The following is a 23,913-nucleotide window of genomic DNA, read 5'->3' on the forward strand; positions in this document are numbered from 1 at the left end:
GGTAGGGAAGGTAAGATGGGACAAAGTTCAGTCCTTCACCCACACTACTCCCTAGTGCAGCGATTTTCAACCTTTTCCATCTCATGACATAAACTAATTACTAAAATTCTGTGGCACGTTGCCCTGGCCAGCGTGGCTTGGTTTTGGAGTGTCGTTCCCTGCACCAAAAGATTGCACATGCCCAGGCTGTGGGCTTCTTCAAGAGACAACCGATCGATATTTCTCGCTCTCTCTCTCTCTCTCCTCTCTTAAATCAATTAAAAAGAAATTCTGCAGCACACCAAAAAAATCTATCTTTTGCCAATCTGACAAAAGTAGGTATAATTTTGATTCATTCACACTGGACGGCTACCGTTGTGTTGGCTGTTGTCATTTTTTATTTGACAATCTAAGGGAAAAGAGGTCAGTGCCCCTGACTACATAGTCAGGCATTGCATGTCTTAAAAATTCCCATGGTACACCGGTTGAAAATCGCTGCCCTAGGGGAAACGATAAGATCATGCTCGCATCCAAAGACTGTGCTGCCCCCACTGTCTATGTCAGCATGTACTGGGGGAATACCCTTGAAATAAAAGTCCAACTAGAGTTCACTGAACTCTTTCAATAAGGTGGCTACTCACGATGAGAGTGGCCGTGACGAGAGGACCATCATTCTTCCTCAACTACCAACAGAGTGGGAATACCTCCCACCCTAGTACAAGGATGGAGATCCCTACACAGCAGCCAGGCCTGCCAAATCCTCCAGCTAAGACTAAGGAATCTCCAAAGAGAGCGGCTCAGCCTCTGTTCTGCCGCCACCAAAGGGCACTGTACAAAAGTATGGATCACCCCCAGGTCCCCTGTCCCAGTCACCCACATACTGTAAAGATTAATTAGCCCGGTACCGCAGCCATTATTACGTAGGCTGCTAATGATTTCGGGGTGGGTCAGGCATCACAGGGCCACTGCTGGTGGAAGTGTTCAGGTGTGAAGGCTGGTGGAAATGTTCAGGGCTTTGAAAAAAAGATAATGGCCTCCGCTGGTTTCCTGAAACCATTGTTGGGTATGGAAACAGTTTACTCCGTGACTGTTAAATCATTCGGATTTCCTTAAGTGGCTTTCCCCCTGTGACGCCGGAAAGTCCTGCATAATTTCCCTACCCACCTAGTCCCACCACTGATTAAAACCATGTTTGTAGCGGGCTCTAATTACACATTCTGATGGTAGTCTGATCTGCAAGGCACAGATATGATGAATTAACTTTCTATCTTTGACCACATCCTAACAATTTATCACTAGTGGCCTGTCTTTGGATCTTAATTCCTATGCTCTGAGAAAGACTGGAATCCCAGTCCGTCACAAACACTGAGAGCCACTCAGGTGTGAAAAAAAAATCTCAAAAATGGGAAATGTGTTTCTAAACATTAGAGAACTTAAAAGGAGGACTCTGTCAATGTATACAATTGCTTCACTTAGAAATCGTTTTTACTTAATTAACCAATCAGAACTCAAGAGTGCAGAAAACACGTCTCTAGGTAAGTAATTCTACCTTCTGCCTGGTGGCATGAAGGAGCCGCGTGTATCCAGTTGCACTGACTGTTACATATCCAGGAATTTTATAAGTGGGTTGCAACATCATTGGCAGTTTGAAATCAAGTTTTTTTGTTTTGTTTTGTATTCCAAAGAGCCATTTTACCAGTACAGCACTGCTTTGGCGTCTACCAAATGATTTTACAATCCAAATGAAGTACTACAACATCTCTGGAGTGGATGAGAGTTAGGCATGCCTGAATTCAAATCCTGGCTCTGTCCTTTACTAGTTTTGTGACTTTAAACAAGTTATACAGCCTCTCTGAGCTTCAGTTTCCTCACCTATAAAATGAGAACGTGAAACTACCTCACACACGCTTATTTTGAGAATTAAATGAAAGAGCACATATAAAGCTCCAAGCACATAGTATGACACAGAAAAAGTTCATCTATTCCCGAACCCTTTAACCTGATCCAGTTCTAACACATGAAACACTAGTTCACTTTCAAAACAGCCTTCCCTTCCTCGTGAAAAAGAGAAATCGGGAGCCTGGAGAGTACTACAGGTCTGGGGAAAATAGCCCCAGAAAGGAGGCAACAGATAATGCTCAGTTGGGATGCCAAATAGCCAGGCAGAGTCCGGACTCAACCAAGAATGTATATTCGCAAATATGTTAACTGCAGCTTTATTTATAATAACAACAAAAAATTAAGTGAATTGTGGTTCATGCAAATAAATACACAAACCATTAAAATGATGTATATAAAGAATTTTAATGACAAGATAAAATGCCTATAAGATTTATAACATTAAATGCAAAAGGCAGTTAAGGCAAAAAATTTTGCAATTTTTTATTTTACTTAAAATAAAAAATTAAGTGAATTACGGTTCATGCAAATGAATACAAAACCATTAAAAATAATGTTTACAAGAAATTTCAATGGCAAGAGAAAATGCCTATAGGATTTATAATAATGTAATGCAAAATGTAGGGGCGGTATTACATATGCAGAAAATGTGAATGATTACACATATATACACTACACTCACACATTCACTATAAAGATGAAAAACCTATAAAGTCTATGCAGCACACATTTCTGGGTGGTAAGATGATAGGTGAACTTTTATCTTCTTTATCCTTTTTGCATTAAAAAAAATAAAACTTTATTCTTTTCAATAAAAAAGAACCTGTGCTCACTTCAAGTCCATCTTTGGTGAAGAGCCTGCTGCAGAAGCAACGAAGGTGGAAGTTTCAAATCAAAAGAGGTAACGGAAATAGGGAGGAGAAGGCAATCATAACGAATCGGTAGTCTCTGTGACGTTGAAACCAACCCAAGAAGCTGGGCGGCCAGGAGCAAGTGGGAGGAAGAAGCCATGAAAGGAGGGAACCACTACACAAAATATAAGTGGGTGCTCAAAGAGGAGAGGCTGGGGGGAGACCCAGCAGTGGAGCCTTCTAGAGCATTTAAAGACATTCCTCATGTGCTAAGTGGGTTCGTCTGGCACAGGGGGACTATCAAGAAAAGCCTCACCTTTAACTTCCTTAGTTACTGCAGCATTGTTTGAAATAGCAAAGACTGAGAAAAAAATAGATGGTTACAATAGGAGACGAGGAAAATGAAGTAGGATACATCCATGCAATGGAATGCTGTGGAGCTAGGAACAAGAATGAGGAGGTTCTTTAGGTGCTGATAAAGAATGGTCTCTAAGATATATTCAGTTACCAAAAAAAGAAAAAGGCAATGTGATAAATAGTGTGAGTAGATACAGTTTGTATAAAAGGGGTGAAAATGGATTAGGAGGGAGGCTTCATGATATATGCTTTTTGTATATTTTGAACCATGTATTGCTTATTTAGTAAAATACCCAGAACCCCTGTTTTATGTGAGCGAGCTACAATTATTTTTGAAGGATGGATGCTACATTTTCTTGGTGAAGATGATTTTTGTTTTTGAGGTCCCATACAATCTAGAATCACTGGAGCAGGAAAAAAAAAGAGAAACTATGGTCAAGGTTAAAATTTTCTTGTTGAGATTAAGTCACTAATCTTTGCCAGGCTTAATTGCTGTTAAGTGTGTGTACAGAGTACCCTCTAGTGGAGGCCTGAGGACATTACCAAAAATTTTATACCAAGTGTATCACAGTAAAATATCAAATTGCCAGGAAGTGAAATATGTCATTGTAAATACATACGTATGTGTAGATATATGCACAATATTTTAAACAAATATTTTTAAAATTAGTAAAAAAACTCATATCTTTGTAACTATAACATTTTAGCCAATGTTTCCCTCTGTCTTTCCCTCTCTCTTCCACTCTCCCTAAAAATCAATGGAAAAATATTCTCGGGTGAGGATGAACAAAAAAAACCCCCACATTTTTTAAATGATAAAATCAAAAGAAAATCAGCCCATGGCCTGGACATATATTAAAGATTTTAAAGGTTCTCAATGTCTGACAAATATTTTTTTTATGAATAATTGCTCTCAGTCACTAATGAAGCCTTTCTTTTCCCCAGTTTCACTGAGATATAATTAACATAATATTATGCTGTTTCAATGGGTATAACATAATTGGCATATGTATATATTGCAAAATGATCACCACAGTAAGATTAGTTAACACATCCATCACCTCCATAGTTACCTTTTTGGGGGGATGAGAACTTTTAGGATCTACTCTATTAGCAACTTTCAATTACCCAATATAGTATTATTAATTATAGTCACCATGCTGTACATCACATTCCAAGAATTGATTCATCTTATAACTGAAAGTTTATACCCTTTGACCGCCTTCATCCATTCCTTCCACCACCACCTCACCACCCCAGTCCCTGGCAACACCAATCTATTCTACTTAAATGAGTTTGTTTTTTTAAGATTCTACATATGAGATCATAGAGTCTTTGTCTTTTTCTGTATTTCTCTTAGCATAATGTCATCAAAATTCATCTATGTTGTTACAAATGACAGGGTTTCCCTCTTTTTATGGATGAATATATCCACTGCATATACAGGTGGGTCAAAAGTTGTCTTACAGTTGTTCATATGGAAAATAATACAATAATCTTACCTAATAAAAGAGAAACATGCAAATTAACCATCACTCCGCTACACCCACAGCCAATCAGAGTGAGTACGCAAATTAACCCAACAAAGATGGGAGGTTAATTTGCATATGCAGGCATGGAGTGGAGTGAAGCCTGCTATGAGGGGAAGGGGGGCGGCGGAGGGAGCTACTGGAGTGGTGCTCCAGACAGAAGTGAGGACTTGCCAGCTCCGGGCGGCCCGGGAGCAGGGAGGTGCCAGCTTCCAGGCGGTCAGGGAGTGGGGATGTGCCGGCTCCCGGGCAGCTGGGGTGGGGAGCGGGGACTTCCTGGCTCCTGGGCAGCTGGGAGTGAAGCCAGGGGCCTATTCTTGCATGAATATCGTGCAACGGGTCTCTAGTTAATAAATAATAATACAAGACTAAAGTGTTTCATGTACTCACAACTGTAAACCTACTTTTGTCCCACCCTATATATCCCATATCTTCTTTAGCCATTCATCCATTGATGAACATCTGGGCTGCTGCCGTGTCTTGGCTATTGTAAATAATGCTGCAATGAACACTGTGTGCAGTTATCTCTTTGAGATACTGATTTCATTTCCTTTGGGTAAATAACCAGAAGTGGGATTGCTGGGTCATATGGTAGTTCTATTTTTAATTTTTTGAGGAACCTTCATACTATTTTCCATAGTGGCTGCACCAATTTATATTCCCATCAACAGTCCACAGGATGTCTCCTTTCTCCACATCTCTCACCAGCACATGTCTCTTGTCTCTTTGATAAGAGCCATTCTAACAGGAGTGAGGTGATAGCTCTTTGTGATTTTGATTTGCATTTCTCTGTTGATTAGTCAAAAGTGATGTTAACAACAAAACTGTTGCTCATCTCTCTGCTGCCCTCTTTTTTGGGTTAAGTGATTTGTCAAATTAAAAGGGCCTTCAGGGAAAAGACTCAATCATGTTAAATCATGTGGATTACTTTTGTGAAAATCCTGTGACTAGCATTGCTCTGCACTGGGCTAATTGAGCTCTGTTCTCTCTCTCGCGCTCTCTCTCTCTCTCTCTCTCTTTCTCTCTCTCTCTCTCTCACACACACACACACACACACACACACACACACACACACACACCCCTCTCAAGGAGATTACCTCAATCAGTCTATTAGAAAACCAGGGCAAGTTTTTCTCTCTAAACTAGGAAAAAGACTGCCCCTCAGGATGGCAGGGTGGACAATCATGTATATCTCTATATCTACATCCATATGCACCTACCCACCTTTGAATCTAGCTTTCTCTGTAGCAAGGCTCACCAGCTAATTAACCATGAGCACCATCATGGAAACCAAGCCATGCCTCTGGTGCCACGCCAGCTATAGAATAAAAGACCGAGCGAGGGAACATGGTAGAATGATAACAAGGAAATCAGGAGAGAGGAGAAAGGAGACGATGAGCTACCATTTACTGAGCTGCTATGTGCACTCTACACACATTATCTCATTTAGTCTTCACTACAATCCTATCAGGGAAGGATCACTCTCTCTCATTTTAGAGATGTGGAAAAGTAGGGATCTGAGAGTTTAATTATTGTATCCATGGTTACCCTACCTGAGCAGCACATCTGGGATCTGAAGGCAGGTGTGACTAAAGAGCCAACTCCACCAAACTGACTCTCTGAAAGAGAAGGCACTGTAAGAGAGAGGAAGGAAGAAAGGAAGGGAGGGAGGAAGAAAAGAAAGAAGAGAGGGGAATGGCAAGATGCCAACATAACAGTTGGCTGAAGGTCAGAGTTATTCATATGATACATTCTGAGCTAGAACTTCTTTTTCTAATTTTCCTGTGTCCAGTCATGCTGATTCCTGAACAATTACTGAAATTTAGTCATGATCTCAATGTGTACTGATTGAATGATGTCCTTGAGGTCATTATGTGTGTCTGTTGTTTTGTTGTTGTTGTTGTTGTTTTTAAGATTTTTTAAGTTGATTTTTAGAGAGAGGGGAAAGGAGAGAGAGAGAAACATCGATGTGAGAGTGGAACATCTCTGAATTGCCTCCTGCACGCCCCCTCCTGGAGATCAAGCCAGAAAACCAGGCATGTGCCCTGATCAGGAATTTAACCAGAAACCTTTTGGTACATGGGATGATGCCCAATCAACTGAGCCACACCAGCCAGGGCTTATGTATGACTTTGAAACTTCCTTAAAAAGCCTGTCCATCAAATGCTCTTGGAGGGAAAGAGAGAGGAGAAACAGCAGTAACGTTTCCTTGGTTGGCCTGCTTATCACCTGACCAACCAGAAACCTTTTGGGTGGCTCCAGTTTGGTGATAATGATTATCTGGGACTAATTTAAGGTGAATAAATTTAGGCTGCATTCCACCATGGCTACTCTGAAGAACACAGACCCAAACATTAACCAACTATGAAATCTGGTGCCAAAGAACAAAAAAATAATAATAAGTTTTTCATGAAAGACACAATGAATTCTCATTTATCACTTTGGAGTGAAGAGAACTGGCAATTTAAGAATCATGGGGAAATAACTCATTCATGTGTGTATACACACCATCACACACTCACTCACCCCCACACATTTTTTTTTTACACCAAGCAACCTACAGGGCTGCTGCTTGGATACTGAGTCATGTGTCCACCCCCACACATTTTTAATAGCTGGTTTTGCTCAGTGGTTAGAATGTTGGCCTGCAGACTGAAGGGTCTCAAGTTTGATTCCAGTCAAGGGCACGTACCTGGGTTACAGGCTCAATCCCCTGCCCCAGTTGTGGTGCATGAGGGAGGCAACCAATCGATGTATCTCTCTCACATTGATGTTTCTCTCTCCTTATCTCTCCACTCCCTCCACTCACTCTAAAAAATCAATAGAAAAAAATATCCTCAGGTGAGGATTAACAAAACCAAATAAATAAATAACATTTGTTAGTTCAAATATCCCCTTAGCATTAAAGACTATCCTGTTTCTGGAAGTTTGCAAAGAAAGTCTTGACAATCAATTGTCAATGAAAGAGTAAGAGTAAGAAAAAAATGAAGTCCACATTCATTCATTTGGTAGGCCAAAGCCGGCGCCAACATTTAGCTAAGGCAAAATCTATTTGGGGTGGGAAAGGAGACAAGATTGCCCATGAGATCTTTTCCAGTACTATGAGCCTGCTCAACAGAAACTGACTTCTTGTTCCTTTTCCCTACACAGACGTTTTAAGAAAACAGCAGCCTTGTCATTCCTCTTGTAAAACCTGCAATGGATCGGAAACCCTGTGCACTTCGTGTCCAAAAGGTTAGTGTGGAGTGTGACAGGAGGTGGCAGTGACCAAGCCAATTCATGGCAACTCATGTGTATTACCATCTTTAAGTAAGGGGTTTGCAGGACTTGATCTAGTCCCATCACACGTTCCTATTACAGTGGCTACTCTGGAGCAGCTCAGGCACCCAAACATGGACCTACAGTAAAAACTGGCTCTCAAAGGACCAAAAAGAAAAAGAAACTTTTTTTATCCAAAAGCATGATGAAGTTCGCAACTGCTTGGCCACAGAATTTGTTAGGTCTCTGGGTACTTGACATTTCTATAGGGTTCCCCTGCTGTTTTAGAGTGCATTAGCCAAAACAAGGGAAACTTACAGTGGACAATCTAGGTGCGGGAAAGTAGTCTGCCTATTGTTTCTTCATTTTTGGTGCTGAATTTAGAGGAGCAAAAACACAAGAGCAATACGCAACAGCTTAACAAATTAATTGCTTCATCATCTATAAAAACAAAACATCAGAAATAACAACCTCCCTGAATCAGGGAGATATTTTATTAACGTGGTGCACTAACATTAACAGTTAAGAATGTTATGCTCCCATCAAAGTGATTATTATGTTGGAATGTGCAACGTTAACAGTGAGATGGGCCGCAAAGGCAACAGAATTTAAAATGGTTTGTGTGTCATGATTCTACTCCAACAAAATAGGAAAGTTTGCATACAAAAACTGAAGGAACTGTCTTGGAATTCTGACGTTGAGGGTGATTTTTAAATTGCTTTCTTTAATAATGATGCTATCTGATTTTTTTTTAATTAAAAATAAACAGATGGACCATCTGTTGGGTGGAAGAGCTGCTACTATGTTAGTGTCCTAATGAGATAGGCTTTGGGAAGCCAAACAGACTCCACCAAGCTGTGCATGTGTAACTGTCTTACACCAGGAAGACAGGCAAAGGTGTTAATAGGCCGATCAACCAGGCAGAGGGAACCCCCAAAGTGACCCGCATCAATATCAGTAGGACCAAAGCCTCCTGTTGTCAATTTCCTGTCTGGAGATTTAACTCATCCTTTTGATAAGTCTGAGATACTTGGATCTTTGGGACAGTTTAAAAAGCTGCTGCGAGCGCCAGTTCTCTGCAAGGATGTTCGCGCTGTATGAGGGACACATACTGACCACCTGATCTGCCTTCTTCCCTGGGTTTCCAGGCGCGTATCTGTTGGCTCAGGCCTGCGTCGCCTCCTGTCCCGAAGGCACGTGGCCCTCGGTGAGGAGTGGCAGCTGTGAGAACTGTACAGAGGCCTGTGCCTCTTGCTCTGGAGCCGATCTCTGCGACAAGTGCCAGACGCGGCTGGAACACCCTCTCTTCCTCCACGAAGGCAGGTGCTACACCAGGTGCCCTGAGTAAGTCTCCTTTCCTTTCACTTCCTGCTCGTGTTCATTTTCCTGCAGTAATTTGGATATGATTCCTTCTTATCACCAAAGAACTCTTCCCCTCCCGGGTTACAGCACCTACCAGTGTCCCTCCCTTCTTGACTGTCCAACATCACCGCTGGCCACAGCAGCCAAAACTTAACGCCAGATGCCCACTTCTCTCTTGTGATGATTATATGTATACTAGAGGCCCGGTGCACGAAATTCGTGCACGGAGAGGGGGTTGTCCCTCAGCCCAGCCTGTACCCTCTCTAATCTGGGACCCCTCAAGGGATGTCCGACTGCCCATTTAGGCCCGATCCCTGATCGGTCCTAAACGGGCAGTCAGACATCCCTCTCACAATCCAGGACTGCTGGCTCCCAACTGCTTGCCTGCCTGCCTTCCTGATTGCCCCTAACCGCTTCTGCCTGCCAGCCTGATCACCCCCTAACCACTCTGCTGCCAGCCTGTTTGCCCCCAACTTCCCTCCTCTGCCGGCCTGGTTACCCCTAACTGCCCTCTCCTGCAGGGTTGATCACCTCCAACTGCCCTCCCTTGCAGGCCGGGTGCCTCCCAACTGCCCTCTCCTGCTGGCCATCTTGTGTCCACATGGGGGCAGGATCTTTGACCACATGGGGGCAGCTATATTGTGTGTTGCAGTGATGATCAATCTGCATATTACTCTTTTATTAGATAGGATAGAGGCCTGATACAGGGGTGGGGGCCAGCTGGTTTGCCCTGAAGGGTGTCCCTGATCAGGGTGGGGTTCCCTTGGGGCGTGGGGCGGCCTGAGCGAGGGGCCTGTGGTGGTTTGCAGGTGGGCCACGCCCCCTGGCAACGCAAGCAGAGGCCCTGGTATCTGGAATTTATTTTCCTTCTACAATTGAAACTTTGTAGCCTGGAGCAGAGCCAAGCCTGGGGCTCCCTCCGAGGCCCGCAGCCATTTGTGTTGGGGTTATAATTGAAACTTTGTTGCCTTAAGCGGGTGGGCCCGGCCAGGGTGTGTGGAAAGCTTTGCTTCCCCTGTTGCTGGTGGCAACCCTGGCCTGCTCTCTCAAGCTCCATTCTGCCGCCATTTGTTTGAATTTGTTTACCTTCTATAATCGAAACTTTGTAGCTTGAGTGGAGGCTTAGGCCTGCAACGGCTGGCAGAAAGCTTGGCTTCCTCTGTTACCTAGGAAACCTCGCTCTCTGTGGCTGTAGCCATCTTGGTTTGGGTTAATTTGCATACTCACTCTGATTGGATGGTGGGCGTGGCTTGTGGGTGTGTCGGAGGTATGGTCAATTTGCATATTTGTCTAGTATTAGATAGGATATTTTTACTTTTGTAAAGTTATGGTTTTTTTCCACTTTTTATTTATGATCAAGTAGCTGTCTTTTCACCATCACAAAAGTAAGGCTGTGGAACACAAGAACCTCTTCTGTTTAAAATAGGTGAGATCTGCCTGGCTGGTATGGCTCAGTGGTTGAGCATCGACCTATGAACCAGGAGGTCACAGTTCGATTCCCGGTCAGGGCACATGCCCGGGTTGCAGGTTCAATCCCCAGTAGGGGGCATGCAGAAGGCAGCCAATCAATGATTCTCTCTCATCATTGTGTTTCTGTCTCTCTCTCTCTCTCTCCCTTTCCCTTCCTCTCTGAAATCAATAAAAATACTTTTAAAATAAAAAAGAATAAAGTTAGGTGAGATCTGAATCAAGGATAATAAAGAAAATACCTGGTTAAGTATTTATTGATGGCTTCTCTAGCCCCCTGGTTTATAAATCCTTTTCTCCTCCTATGAATGCTCCCACCTCCAGGATGTAATTAAAAGGGAAGTGGGAATAGCAAATGAGAAGGTACATCAGGAAACTTTCAGTGACAAGCAACAAAAATACCAAGTAGACTGACTGAGACAATACAGGGTTTATCATCTCACATAACAAAGTGTTTAGCAATCCAGTGGCCAACACTTCATTATAAACCCACTCTCTTTCCATTTTGCTCTTGTATCTTCCTTAGCTAGTCCTCCCCTGAGCCAAGTTGTCTGCCCCATCTGCACACATCACCACCCCCACTGCAGCAACCAGAGACAGAAAAGGGCACGATTCTCCTAGTTTATCTTTTTTCAAGAGGAAAGAAAACTTCCTCAGACTTCCCTTCACATCTCATTAGCCAGAATGCATCACTTACAGCTTACATCACTGGCAGGGAGAATGGAAATAAAAGGATCGCTTTAGGCTGAACAAGACTCACCCTTGAAAACCCAAATAAAATCAGAACACGGGCAGCCAGGAAGATTGGAGAGAGAGGCAAGAAGTGAGCTTCGGGAGGCAACCAACAGAATCTATTTTAGAGAATCAGAAATTTCATTTGCCTGCTGATTAAAAGAACTTGGTGATAAAAACAATACCTATTTCCTAATGACCTACTTGTATCCATTACTGAGACAGACCATACAGGATTCAAATACAAGTCATGATACCCTCAAGAAGCTTCCAATTTGTACAGTATAGAGCCAACTGCATTCGATTCAATGCTGCAGATCCATACTTAGCACCTTTTAGGTGTGTAAGAATTGATACTGGAAGCTATGTTAAGAGAAGTCTGAGCCTGAAAAGAGCCTACAACCCAGAGGGGACGTTTACATCAATTACTGCCATACTTCTCAGAGCCTAAATACAAAAAGGGCTAAGAAATTCGAAGGAAAAAGAAACCATATAAAAACAGCTGCTTGATGAGTGTTGGTGAAGTCTAAGCACTGCAATAAGCACTTCAAATATGATCCATTAACCCTCACATGAATCTTCTCATCCAGATACTATTATTTCTCCCCATTTTGCAGATGAGGAAAGGGGTAAACAGCCCAATATCACACAACTAATGCATGATATGGTAAGGATCCCACCCCAAACCTCGTGAGCCCTGAGGTCCATGTTTCACCATTGCACAATGCCATGTTCTCAAAGGGCTGGGGTTCTTTTTTTTTTTAATATATTTTATTGATTTTTTTTTTTTTTTTACAGAGAGGAAGGGAGAGGGATAGAGAGTTAGAAACATCAATGAGAGAGAAACATCAAGCAGCTGCCTCCTGCACACCCCCTACTGGGGATGTGCCCGCAACCAAGGTACATGCCCTTGACCGGAATCGAACCTGGGACCCTTCAGTCCGAAGGCTGATGCTATCCACTGAGCCAAACTGGTTAGGGCGCTGTTTTTTTTTTTAATAGCAACTTTATTGAGATACAATTCACATACCATACAATTACCTATATAAAGTGTACATATAATTCAATGGTATTTAAGTATATTTATACAGTTGTGCCATCATCATTACAATTGATTTTAAAATATGTCCATCATCCCCCAAAAGAAAACTCTGTACCCTTTTAGCTAATTTAGCGAATTTACTAATTTACTTCCTGTCTCTACAGATTTGCCTTTCAAGTTGTTACTATTTCTGAAAAATCGCCCTTTTGGGTATAATCCATCCTAAAACGGCAATAAGATTTATGACAGGCACACAATTTGCAATGAAACGGCATCCAGGTATTCAGATTTATTTATCAGTCAGCATTAGTGGCCACTGTATAGTATATATTCATGAAAGAAAAAAATGTGAGTAGTAACATACATCATTATAGTGATTGTTTAAAAGGCAACACAAAACCTAAGGTGTGCTCATATTCACCAAACATGAACAGATGTGAAGCTCTGGTGGAAAAAAAGGGTCTTCCTTTAGGCTCTGTCACTGTCTCAGGTGTCTAAAATATAGGCGAAGCTCCAGACCATCCAGTTTTCGCATTACATATATTTATCTGAGCCGAAAGACTTCAACATAAAGTACTCTGAATGGAGCAATTTAATACAGGTGGCCATTTCCTCTAAAATGAAGCATCTGTCTTCTTAAATAAAAGTAACAGTGAAATAGAGCATTCACAACTAAGTTTTGTGAATGCAGGGAGAAGACAGGAGGACAAATTACTGGGCAGATCTGTGTGGAGAAAACGGCTTTTGGCAAAGTGTCTCTTTGAAAAACACCTTCTCACATTGTCATCTGCCTGCCTCCCAAGAAGTTCCTGGGATTCGTGTTTTTGAGTTAGCAGTAGTCTTCAATGAGCTGTTGTTGTTTTTCTTTGTTGCTTGAATCCATTCCTTTCTTTTCAGCATCTCACCCGGCTTCTACTGATGCCCTTATGACAAAAATCTGAAAATGTTTTCTTTGTGCTGCATCTTTTCAAATTCTGTGCTAGAATTGCTCATCGTCAGTGTCCGGAGACTATTTCTGAGAAAACTTGATCAGGACTAACATTAAAAATTCCCGGGAATCACCGGTCCAAAGCCCCCAACCTCTAAACACCTCTAAACACAGGTTGCTCTTCCTGGCTAAGCCAATCCCCACACTAAATCTAGAGGGTGTGGCCAGCCCCACCCTGACTAATTTTGTTAGCATCAACTATCAGGTGTGGCTGGAGGGGCCCACAATGAGTAACAAGGACATTCTTACCACTGGGGAAATTCCAAGAGTTTAGAAGTTGGCTAGGAACACAGGCCAGACCTCTCTTTGGGTGAGGCCAAGTTCTTCACTACACAGAAACAATGAATCCATCCCATTCTCATTCACGCAGATGTGATATGTTTGAGAATGCACTAAATTCCCTTAATTTCAAATTTCTCAAGTTCAATCAAACTCTTGGTAAACATATAATACATTTCTATCCACTATCTTATCAAATTCATTTTTATTTTATTTATTTATTTTTTTAACCCTCACCTGAGAATATTTCTTCCATTACTTTTCAAAAAGAGTGGGATGCCGAAACCGGTTTGGCTCAGTGGATAGAGCGTCGGCCTGCGGACTCAAGGGTCCCAGGTTCGATTCCGGTCAGGGGCATGTACCTTGGTTGTGGGCACATCCCCAGTAGGGGTTGTGCAAGAGGCAGCTGATCGATGTCTCTCTATCATCGATGTTTCTAACTCTCTATCCCTCTCTCTTCCTCTCTGTAAAAAATCAATAAAACATATTTTTAAAAAAAGAGTGGGAGTAAGAAAGGAGAGAGAGAGAGAGAGAGAGAGAGAGAGAGATGAGAAAGACACATCAACTGGCTGCCTCCCGCACAAGCCCCAACCAGTAGGTGTCGTTGACCGGGACTCGAACCCAAGACCTCTTGGTGCACAAGCCGAGGATCTACCAACTGGGAAACATGGGCCAGGGCCAAATTTATTTTTGAGAGATTGGCTGGGCTGGACAAAGTAGCAGCGTTCTTGTTCTCCCCGTGCTCTCCATCGTGGTCCAGAATGTGTGAGGAAGCCTGGTCTTGGCTTTCAGATGAAAGATATTTAGTTTCCCCTCTTGGACCTAACTTGCTTTTCTTCCATTTTTCTTTCTTGAAACTACATTAGAAATAGTTTCTAGTTTCTTTGCCCCATCCTATTTCTTCCTGACAAATTCAATATATTGTTGTTTACTAAATATAAATACAAGAAATTAGTGATTTATATGGTGTGATAGTTAAATCACTCAGAGGTACAATGACTATACAGACATTAGATTCCACCTGGAAGAAGTCAACCACACAACATACCGTATTTTTCCGTGTATATGACACTACATTTTTCTAAAATCATTAGACTGAAAATTGAGGAACATCTTATACACGTAAGTCAGCTAAGCAGGGAGCTGCGTGTGTAGCTGCCCATACCTTGTCAAATAGGTTTCCTCCAATCATGAGCCTTATTGTTACTGACGTCAGCTGATGCCACAATTGGAGGTGAAGGTGGGGAGTGCACAGATGCAAAAGGGACCTGAGCATTCTGTGCCCATAAAGATGTCAAAAAAACTAAAGATAAATACCAGTAAGTGATTGTCTTACTCTGAAAAATTCAAACTGAATGTAATCAACTATGCAAATGAGCATGGAAATAAAGCTGCAGAGAGACAATTTGGACCTCCTCCCACTGAGTATATGATTAGACAATGGAAAAAACAGGAAGAACAACTCCTTTAAATGCCAAAAAAGAAGGCCTTAAGAGAAAAACAGCAAAATGGGCAAACCGGGAGCCAAGGCTTAAGACTTGGATTATGGAGCAGTGCCAGAGTGGCTTATGTGTGTCAACCAAGCTTATTCAATGTCAGACAAGAATGTCTGCAAGTGAAATGAACATTGTTGATTTTACAGGAAAGACAAAATGGTGCTTCAATTTCATGAGGAGAGAAGGGTTGGCCATGAGGACATGAGCAAGTTAGCTCAGAAAATGCCACCAGTTTGTAAGGATAAAGTCCAACAGTTTCACTCCTATGTCATACAACTTCAGAAAAAATATGATTCTGAACCAAGTCAGATTGCAAACATGAATGAGATGACTCTCAATTTTGATGTGCCTTCCAACAGAACTGTTGATGTGAAAGGAATCAAAACAGTGGCAATCAACAAGTGGCCATGAAAAGACACACTATGCTGCTGGGCTCTCATGCTGTGCAGATGGTACTAAACTGCCTCCTATGCTTATTTTTAGAAGGAAAACATATCCTAAAGAGACCATACCACCTGGCATTATTGTGCACGTTCAAGAGAAGGGAAGGATGAATGAAGACATTACGGCCATTTGGTTTGCAAAGGTTAGGTCCAGAAGACCTGGGGGGCTCTTAAAGAAGCCAGCTCTATTTGTCTTTAATCAGTTCTGAGCACATTTAACAGAAAAGACAAAAAGCGTTGCATCAGATTTGCAAACACACCTAGCAGTTATTCCTGGTGGACTTACAGGTCAGCTACAGCCACTAGATGTTTCAATCAACAAGCCATTTAAAGCCTTGATGAGAGAAGAATGGAGTAGATGGATGTAAAAAGCAGGTGATAACTTGACACCAACATGAAGGGTGAAAAAAACAACCATCACTGAGGTCTGCAATTGGGTTCGAAACTCAAGTTATGGCATCAAACAAGAGGTGATTATGAAGTCCTTCAAGAAATGTGGAAACAGCAATGCCATGGACAGAACTGAAGATGATCTCACATATATAGCGAGTGACTCAGAAGACAGCAGTGATACAATAGAAGTTGAAGAAGTTGATATGTCTGGAACTAAGTGATGAAAAGAGAGCAGTGATGCAATAGAGCTGAATAAAGTGATATGTTGCATAATATCATAGTACTGGTATGTGAACATTACCTGCAGAGATCTATGATAATAAAAGTGTAATATGCTAATTAGACCGGACAGCCGAACGACCTTCTGGACGTCATTTCAGACATCCTTCCTGACGAAGCCATGGTGGCGGGGGCTGAGGCAGAGGTGGTTAGGGGCGATCAGGCAGGCATGCAAGCAGTTAGGGGTGATCAGGCAGGCAGGCAGAGTGGTTAGGGGCAATCAGGCAGGCAGGCGAGTGGTTAGGGGTGATCAGGCAGGCAGGCGAGTGGTTAGGGGCAATCAGGCAGGCAGGTGAGTAGTTAGGAGTGATCAGAAAGGCAGATGAGTGATTGGGGGTGATCAGACAGGCAGGCGAGTAGTTAGGGGTGATCAGGCAGGCAGGCAAGTGGTTAGGAGCCAGCGGTCCTGGATTGCGAGAGGGATGGGCCTAAACCGACAGTCGGACATTCCCTGAGGGGTCCAGATTGTGAGAGGCTGCAGGCTGGGCTGAGGGACCTCCCACCCCCCATCCCCCCCCACCAGTGCACGAATTTCATGCACCAGGCCTCTAGTTACTAAATAAAAATGTGTTCTGTTTTATGTTTAAAATATTGATTTCTTAATTTTGAGTTGGAAAAGTGGGGGCGTCATACATGATGGCATCTTATACACAGAAAAATATGGTATACTCCAATAGCAGTGCTCCAAATGTTTGGTGCTGTATGCAAATGTTATGTATGTTGAAAAAAGCCATCAGTGGTTGGCTGGGAACATCCAAAAGCAAAAATGCTTCTAATATTAAGGGTAAATCTTTTGAGCCTTTAAAAACAATTTTTTTTAATTTGCTAAATTGAATTTTTATTTTTAAAAATGTATTAATTGAACAGACAGCATTTTCTGCTCTAACAAGAAAAAAGAAAAGAAATTAGAGTCAGAAATTAAAACAGGGAAATCAGATGACTAAAGTTTATACAAATTAACCAAAGTTGTTTTCAAACAAACCAAATTCACAAGGGTGATATCTATCCCTTTTATTTTATTTTCCAGACTTGATTTTTTTACCCTACTTCCTCAGGAAGTCTGATTAATTCATTTTGGCCCACGTTAGCAGCAGTCCTTCGTTTTCAGCCCTAACTCCTTTGTCAGCAGGTATGAAGCATTTTCCTGCTTGGAAGGCTTCCCCAGCAGCTCTCTCTTCTCCCCACAGGGGCTTCTATGCAGAAGGCGGCATATGCAAACGCTGTAGCTCCCCTTGCAGTAAATGTGAAGGAAATGCCACCAACTGCCAATCTTGTGAAGGGGGCCTTGTCCTGGACCAGGGAGCGTGCCAGGAAACCTGCTCTGAGAGGCATGTGGCCGTGGAGGGGGTGTGCAAGCATTGCCCAGAGATGTGTCAGGAGTGCATCCATGAGAAAACCTGCAAAGGTACCTGGGAGCATCCCATGGGAGAGCGTGGCTCTGCCGAGCTACCCCACCTGGGGGCCAACCAGCTGAGCGTGGGATGTCCACGCAGAACCGGGGGAACCTTTACTAAAATTTATCAACCTCTGTGCATGTCACTGACAAAAGTGAGGGTGAGGTCAAGCCTTTCCATTTTGGATTCTGCAAGTTAATACAGACAAGAGTACCTTTTGTATGATTTCGTCCGCACCCATGAACAGTACTGTTCAGTATTGTTAACGCCAAGCATAGCATTCTGGCTAGGAACTGTTTTCTCTGGAATTATCTTCCAAGAAATGCTGATTTCCTCTCCAGAACAAGAAAGACTCGTTTAATTGGTGCTATCCTATCCAAAGTGTTTTCCAGAATTTCCTTCCCCCTGAAATAAGAGAACGAACACAAACCCACAATGCATTCTTCATACTGACTAACCATGTATATTTCATTAGTCTACCCTATCAGTGAGTGAAAAATTAACTCATCCAAGAGTTCCTATACTGCTTCGTGCACAAAATAAAGCCTGAGGTGCCGGATACAGCTTGGAAAATTGTAATGCTTTCTGAGCTTTTGGAACAGTACCTCCAGCGTCTCAGCCCTCACATATATGCCACAGCATTACAATTTTTTTGCACCTCCAAGGGGCAGATCATTTCAGGATAGAAACCCAGCACCATCTACTAAACAGGTCTCCATATGTGGTCTCCAATCCAAAGGCAAGGCTTTGGGGGCATGGATGATGTGCCCTGGCTGGGTGGAGATGGGGCAAGTGTACACTCAGGTCAAATGAGGCAAAGTGGATGGGCTAGCCACTGTGGAAGGAATTCCTTTCTCCTGTCTCCCTGGGAATAACTGCTGTTTCCCTGCCCCCAGAGTGCATGCCTGCCTTCTTCCTACACGAGGATATGTGCCATCAGTCCTGTCCCCAGCAGTTCTACAAGGACGAAGACGCCCGCCAATGCTTCCCCTGCCACAAAGACTGTCTGGAGTGCAGCGGCCCCTCAGCAGACAACTGCGACCTCTGTGCTAAGTACTACTCCGTTCTCTATGACGGGCAGTGCTTGGACAAGTGTCCAGCAGGAACTTACTATGAAAGAAAGACTAATGATTGCAAAGGTAAAGACTTCGGGGTGCATGACCAAGTGATGAATCCCAGGGAACCTGATGGGATAATGGGATCCGGCCAAGACCAAGTAGGATGTGGGATTTGCACAGTTCCAGCCCCAGAACTGTTGTCCCACCCATTTCCCTCATATTTTGAATCTGCTCTAATGTATTTTTTAAATGAATCATTCATTGGCTTTGATCATATAACTTTTATCAGCAAGGAATAATGTTGACCCTCTACAACAGTGGCTGCTCAAAAAGGATTCTCACATAAGCATTTACAAGAGGTGATGAGCCCTCAAAAGTCACCCCAATGGGAGATTTTTCTTAAAACGTTAAGCCATTAAAAGTTTACAGCAGTTTAAGGAGAGCTGTGCCATAGAGGATTTTCTCAGTGCCTCTTGTCTCCCTTCATCATTTGCCTCCCTACAGCTACCAGCTCCTCCTGCCCTGGGTCCTCTAATTCATGTCCCACGGGACACTTCAATCCCTACATGCTCAAGAAAGAGTTGACTATTACTTATGCCGTCTTATGTTTTAATTGGGCGTGAATTCTTTGCCCCTTACTAGTTTTCAGGGAACAGAGTTTTTAATAAATTGCCCATTACTAGGGGAATTCTCAAGCAAGTGAGAGGCATTCTGGAGAAAGGAACTTTCCTCTCTTTCCCCGTTTTATTAAGGTGTAATTGACATATAATATTGTGTAAGTGTAAGATGTACAACATGATGATTTGATATACAGATGTGTTGAGAAATGATGACCACATAAGGTCAGTTATCACATCTATCACCCATGTAGTTACCTTTTTTTTTTTTTTTGGTAACAACATTTAAGATCTAGTCTCTTTGAAACTTTCAAGTATACAATACATATTGTACTAGAGTTGCAGGATTCACTCCAACTAGGCAGACAGCTGTAATATCGCCCCCAGTGTTGCCTCCAAGCAAACACAAGATAGATATCCAGAGGCAGGCCCTGGAATCCCCGTGAGAGCCTGAGGGTGAACTCACATGGCAGAGGCAACCTTGGGCCATTCACAGCCAAGAACGTACCCAGGGAATAGTTCTTTGTAAGACATAAAGATATACTGTACCTACTCCTAAAGGCTTTCTGCTCTAGCCTTATGATCCGGATAAACCCTTTTGTGTGTCATGTACATTCTTTAGTGTCAAGGTCCCACCCAACTACTTGTGGAAAAACATGGACTTGAAGATGGGCGGCTGTGCCTGTATAGCAGAAGGGGAGAGAGGGAGGGAGCCTTCGGAGTTGGGGGGTCAGCTCCCAGGAGAAGTGTAGAGACTCAGCCAAAGGCCTGCAGTGCCATCTTGCTTGTACTGGGGCAGGAACTGGAGATCCACTTCTGGCCTTTCTCTGGTGCTCAATAGAAAAAGTAATTTGCCATATAGGGAACCTAACAGGCCTCAGAGTACTTACTGTACTTAATTTACCTGATTTAATTTTCTCACTGAGAAGGGCCCCTAGTCCTCATCCCCGTTTGCCCACTGGTATCAACTGGAGAGCTTTTGAAAAGTATAGATACCTGGGCTCATTCAGTCCAGCTCCACTGTTGGAAACTGACTTGAGGTCTCTCCCTGCAATGCTATTGCACCTTACACCAGCATTAGAGGGAAGCTGGCATTAGAAGTGACCACCTGACTTTCCAGAGAGAGAAACAAGGACCTGACCTGAAACTTAAGATTTAAGTAGGTATAGAGAAGCATCTGTAACCAAGCAATCTCCAAGCAGGATCTCCTCTGAGGAACATAAGGACTTGGGATCCCTTCTGATCACCCCAAATTATCCCCTATGAGATAGCCCGGACACCTTTGAAATCCCCATACCGTTTCTGAGGCACTGGGGCAGAAAGAGCAAGAGATCTTGTTAAGGCCCTGGGTTAAACTCCTGACCCTGCTCTCTTTTCCAGCCGGGTGACTTAGCACCTCCAGCCTCAATTTCCTGATACAGATAAAATGAGATGGCGATAATCACAATAATAATACTATGTGTCTATTAAACAGTGAGTGCTGACTGGGGGCCTCCTGTGTGCCGTGTGCTCTTCAGGCCTGTGGAACAGCAGGGAACAATACCGACAGAGTCCTGCCTTCTGGAGCTTACATTCTATTGGTGAAGGCAGACTCTAAAGCAGATAGTCAAAAGGAAAAATAAGGCAGAGAAGGGAGACAGGAAGTTGGGCAGAATGGAGCTGAAATTAGAGAAAGGGGGGGCCTGGGAGGTACCACTGATAAATGGAGGGAGCAAACCACGCATATCCCTGGGAGATGAGAATTCTAGGCAGAGGAAACCGCACTGCTAAAACCCCGAGGTGGGAGTATGTTGTTCTTAAAATATCTAACAAATATTTACCGAGTGCCTGTTATATGCCAGGCCCTCCGAGGCATTGTGCACTCATAAATGAATATAAAAGAGACCTTTTTACTCAACAGGTAATGATAATATATACCAATGCTAGTGACAAGCTCAAGGTATTTTGGGAGGTCACTGGAGGGCCACAGAATAGGAATTATGATGGTGACCATTCTGCTGCAGAATTGCCTCTTATTTCGTTGCAGCTTGGGTAATTATAGTGAGTCTTACTAATATTTCTGAGGTGGCTGTTGCAAGAAGGGCCTAACTGTTACAGAGAATATGAAACAGCAACAAGAATGCTCCACCCCAGAGCTCAAGAGCTGTACCCAACTCATGACTCCACACTGTTGGCACAGAGCCCTAGAAATCTCTGGAAGAAACGAGGAAGGCATGTGAATAACCTTTCCAGGGGGAGCTGATTTCTTACTGGGGCACCCTGGCCACTCTCACTCTCTGTCTGCTGCCCCCACCCCGCCCACAGATTGCCCCAGGTCCTGCCATACCTGCTCATCACCTGGGACCTGCACGACCTGTCTGGAAGGCCTGAGGCTGAACAGCCATGGGGACTGCGTGCCTCACAAGGAATGTGCCCCCTCTGAGTACTGGGATGAGGAGGCTCTGGGCTGCAAGCCCTGTCACACCAAGTGCTTCCGCTGCACGGGGCCCTCCGAGGACCAGTGTCACACCTGCCCGAGGGACAGCCTCCTCCTCAGTGAGTCACTTTTCTCGGAGGCGGGCTCTGTCTTTCCCTCCATCTGGGAAACTACCTTTCATAATGCCTGGTGCCCAGTAGATATTGGTGTCTTTCTTTTTAATTTTTTACTTCGTGTCCGAAAATGTTTCAGACTCACAGAAAAGATGGAAAAGTGAGAATAGAACATGGCACACCACACATATGCCCTTTACCCATCTCTTCTCTTGTTAATCTTTTACCCCATTTGCTTTATCAGTCTTGTTCTTGCTCTCTCTCTCTCTCTCTCTCTCTCTCTCTCTCTCTCTCTTTCTCTCTCTCTCTTCCCATGCATAAGTATACATAATTCACAACAAATCTTCTCTGAACCATTTGAGGATATGTTTCATACACCATGGCCCCTTTCCCACAAATACTTTAGTATGCATTTACTTCCTAAGACTAGGAATGCTTTCTTACATGACCACAGTGCAATTGTCAACACTAGTGAATTTAGCAATGATACCATAGTTTAATATCCCATCCATATTTATAATGTGTCAATTCCTCTTTAGAACAGGGTCCAGTCCACAGTCATGGCATTTAGATGCCATGTCTCTTTAGCCTCCTTTTTTTAAAAAAAAATATATATATATCGATTGATTTCAGAAAGGAAGGGAGAGAGAGATAGAAACATCAATGATGAGAGAGAATCATTGATTGACTGCCTCCTGCAGGCCCCCTCCTGGGGATCGAGCCCACAACTCCAGCATGTGCCCCTGACCGGAATCAAACCCCGGACCCTTCAGTCTGCAGGCCGAAGCTCTATCCACTGGGCCAAACTGGCTAGGCCTAACCTCCTTTAATTTGACACATTTCCACAGACTCTTTTCCTTTTATAATGTTGACATTTTAGAAGAACACAGTCCTAACCTCCATTGTGCTTTGTGTGACATTTCCCCAGGATTAGATGGAGATTATGCATTCTCAGCAGGAACACTACATAGCTGTTGTGTCCTTCTGGAGACACGTGACATTCACCTACCTGCCCATCTACAGTGATGTTATCCTGTTCAGGGTGCTGTCTAATTTCTCCACTTTGTAGTTACTGTTTCCCCTTGTGATTAAAAAGCAGTCTGTGAAGAGACATTTTATGATATTCATCACCTCATCAAAATTTCCCCTTGATTTAGCATCTGTTGATTAATACATCTTCTTGAACAAAGTATGTCACAGTCTGGGGCTGGCCACCCTCCAGCAGGTCACCTGTGAAGGTCATTGCTAATGTGAGGCAATGTCCTCAGGTTTCCAGGGATACCATGATTGGGCTTAACACAGGTATGGGAGAAAGAAAACGAAACAAAGCTCCACTGAAGTGAAAAAAGCAATGAAGGTGTGTGGGAAAGAGAGGAAAGAGGCAAGTATGCTGAAGACTGGGAAAATGTTAAGAGTTCCTCAACCCAGCAGAGCAGACCTGAGAAACAAGACACTCAGAGTAGAAATAGGTAACAATTTCTCCTCTTCTTGTTGAGATGTCATCCCAAGAGCACCGTTCCCCTGGAAGACACAGGGATAACTTTCCTCATATCATTCCTGATCACCTCCCAATAGAAGACTCTCTAAGACATCCGTCTTCTCCATCCATCCATTTTAGTGCCACTTACACAAATCTCAGTGACCTTTCTTCCCAACCGTCACTGCTTCATGAGAACATTCCAGATCTTTCTATCATCCAAACACCAGGACCTTCTTTTCTAATTAACCAGATACAACAGCTGGACAATGAACCAGTGCCAACATCCATCTTTAACAAAATAGCCACCAAACGAACATTGACTGGGGATCTGGCCCTGTGTGTGGCGCTGGAAAATCAGACATGAATGGCATGGCCCTGCCTTCGAGTAGCTCAGAGAGTCTCCCGGTAGAGAGGCTGAGTCCACAGCAGCCCTAATATGATTCAGCTTTTCCCCCAGTGCCTGTGCTTAATGCTGACTGTA

At 43.3% G+C, this 23,913-nt stretch overlaps 1 protein-coding gene across 1 annotated transcript in view; it reads left to right on the forward strand.

The window, feature by feature from the left end:
* PCSK5 (proprotein convertase subtilisin/kexin type 5) overlaps positions 1-23,913 on the forward strand; it is a 408,183-nt gene that overhangs the window by 364,746 nt on the left and 19,524 nt on the right. The window contains exons 28-33 of the mRNA XM_028146315.2: positions 2,699-2,779; positions 7,766-7,849; positions 9,022-9,217; positions 17,542-17,759; positions 18,645-18,887; positions 21,728-21,958. Coding sequence (XP_028002116.2) covers positions 2,699-2,779; positions 7,766-7,849; positions 9,022-9,217; positions 17,542-17,759; positions 18,645-18,887; positions 21,728-21,958 — 1,053 coding nt within the window. The remainder of the gene's footprint in view (positions 1-2,698; positions 2,780-7,765; positions 7,850-9,021; positions 9,218-17,541; positions 17,760-18,644; positions 18,888-21,727; positions 21,959-23,913) is intronic.

This window comes from Eptesicus fuscus, chromosome 15 (genome assembly GCF_027574615.1).
Source record: "Eptesicus fuscus isolate TK198812 chromosome 15, DD_ASM_mEF_20220401, whole genome shotgun sequence".
Lineage (NCBI taxonomy): Eukaryota > Metazoa > Chordata > Mammalia > Chiroptera > Vespertilionidae > Eptesicus > Eptesicus fuscus.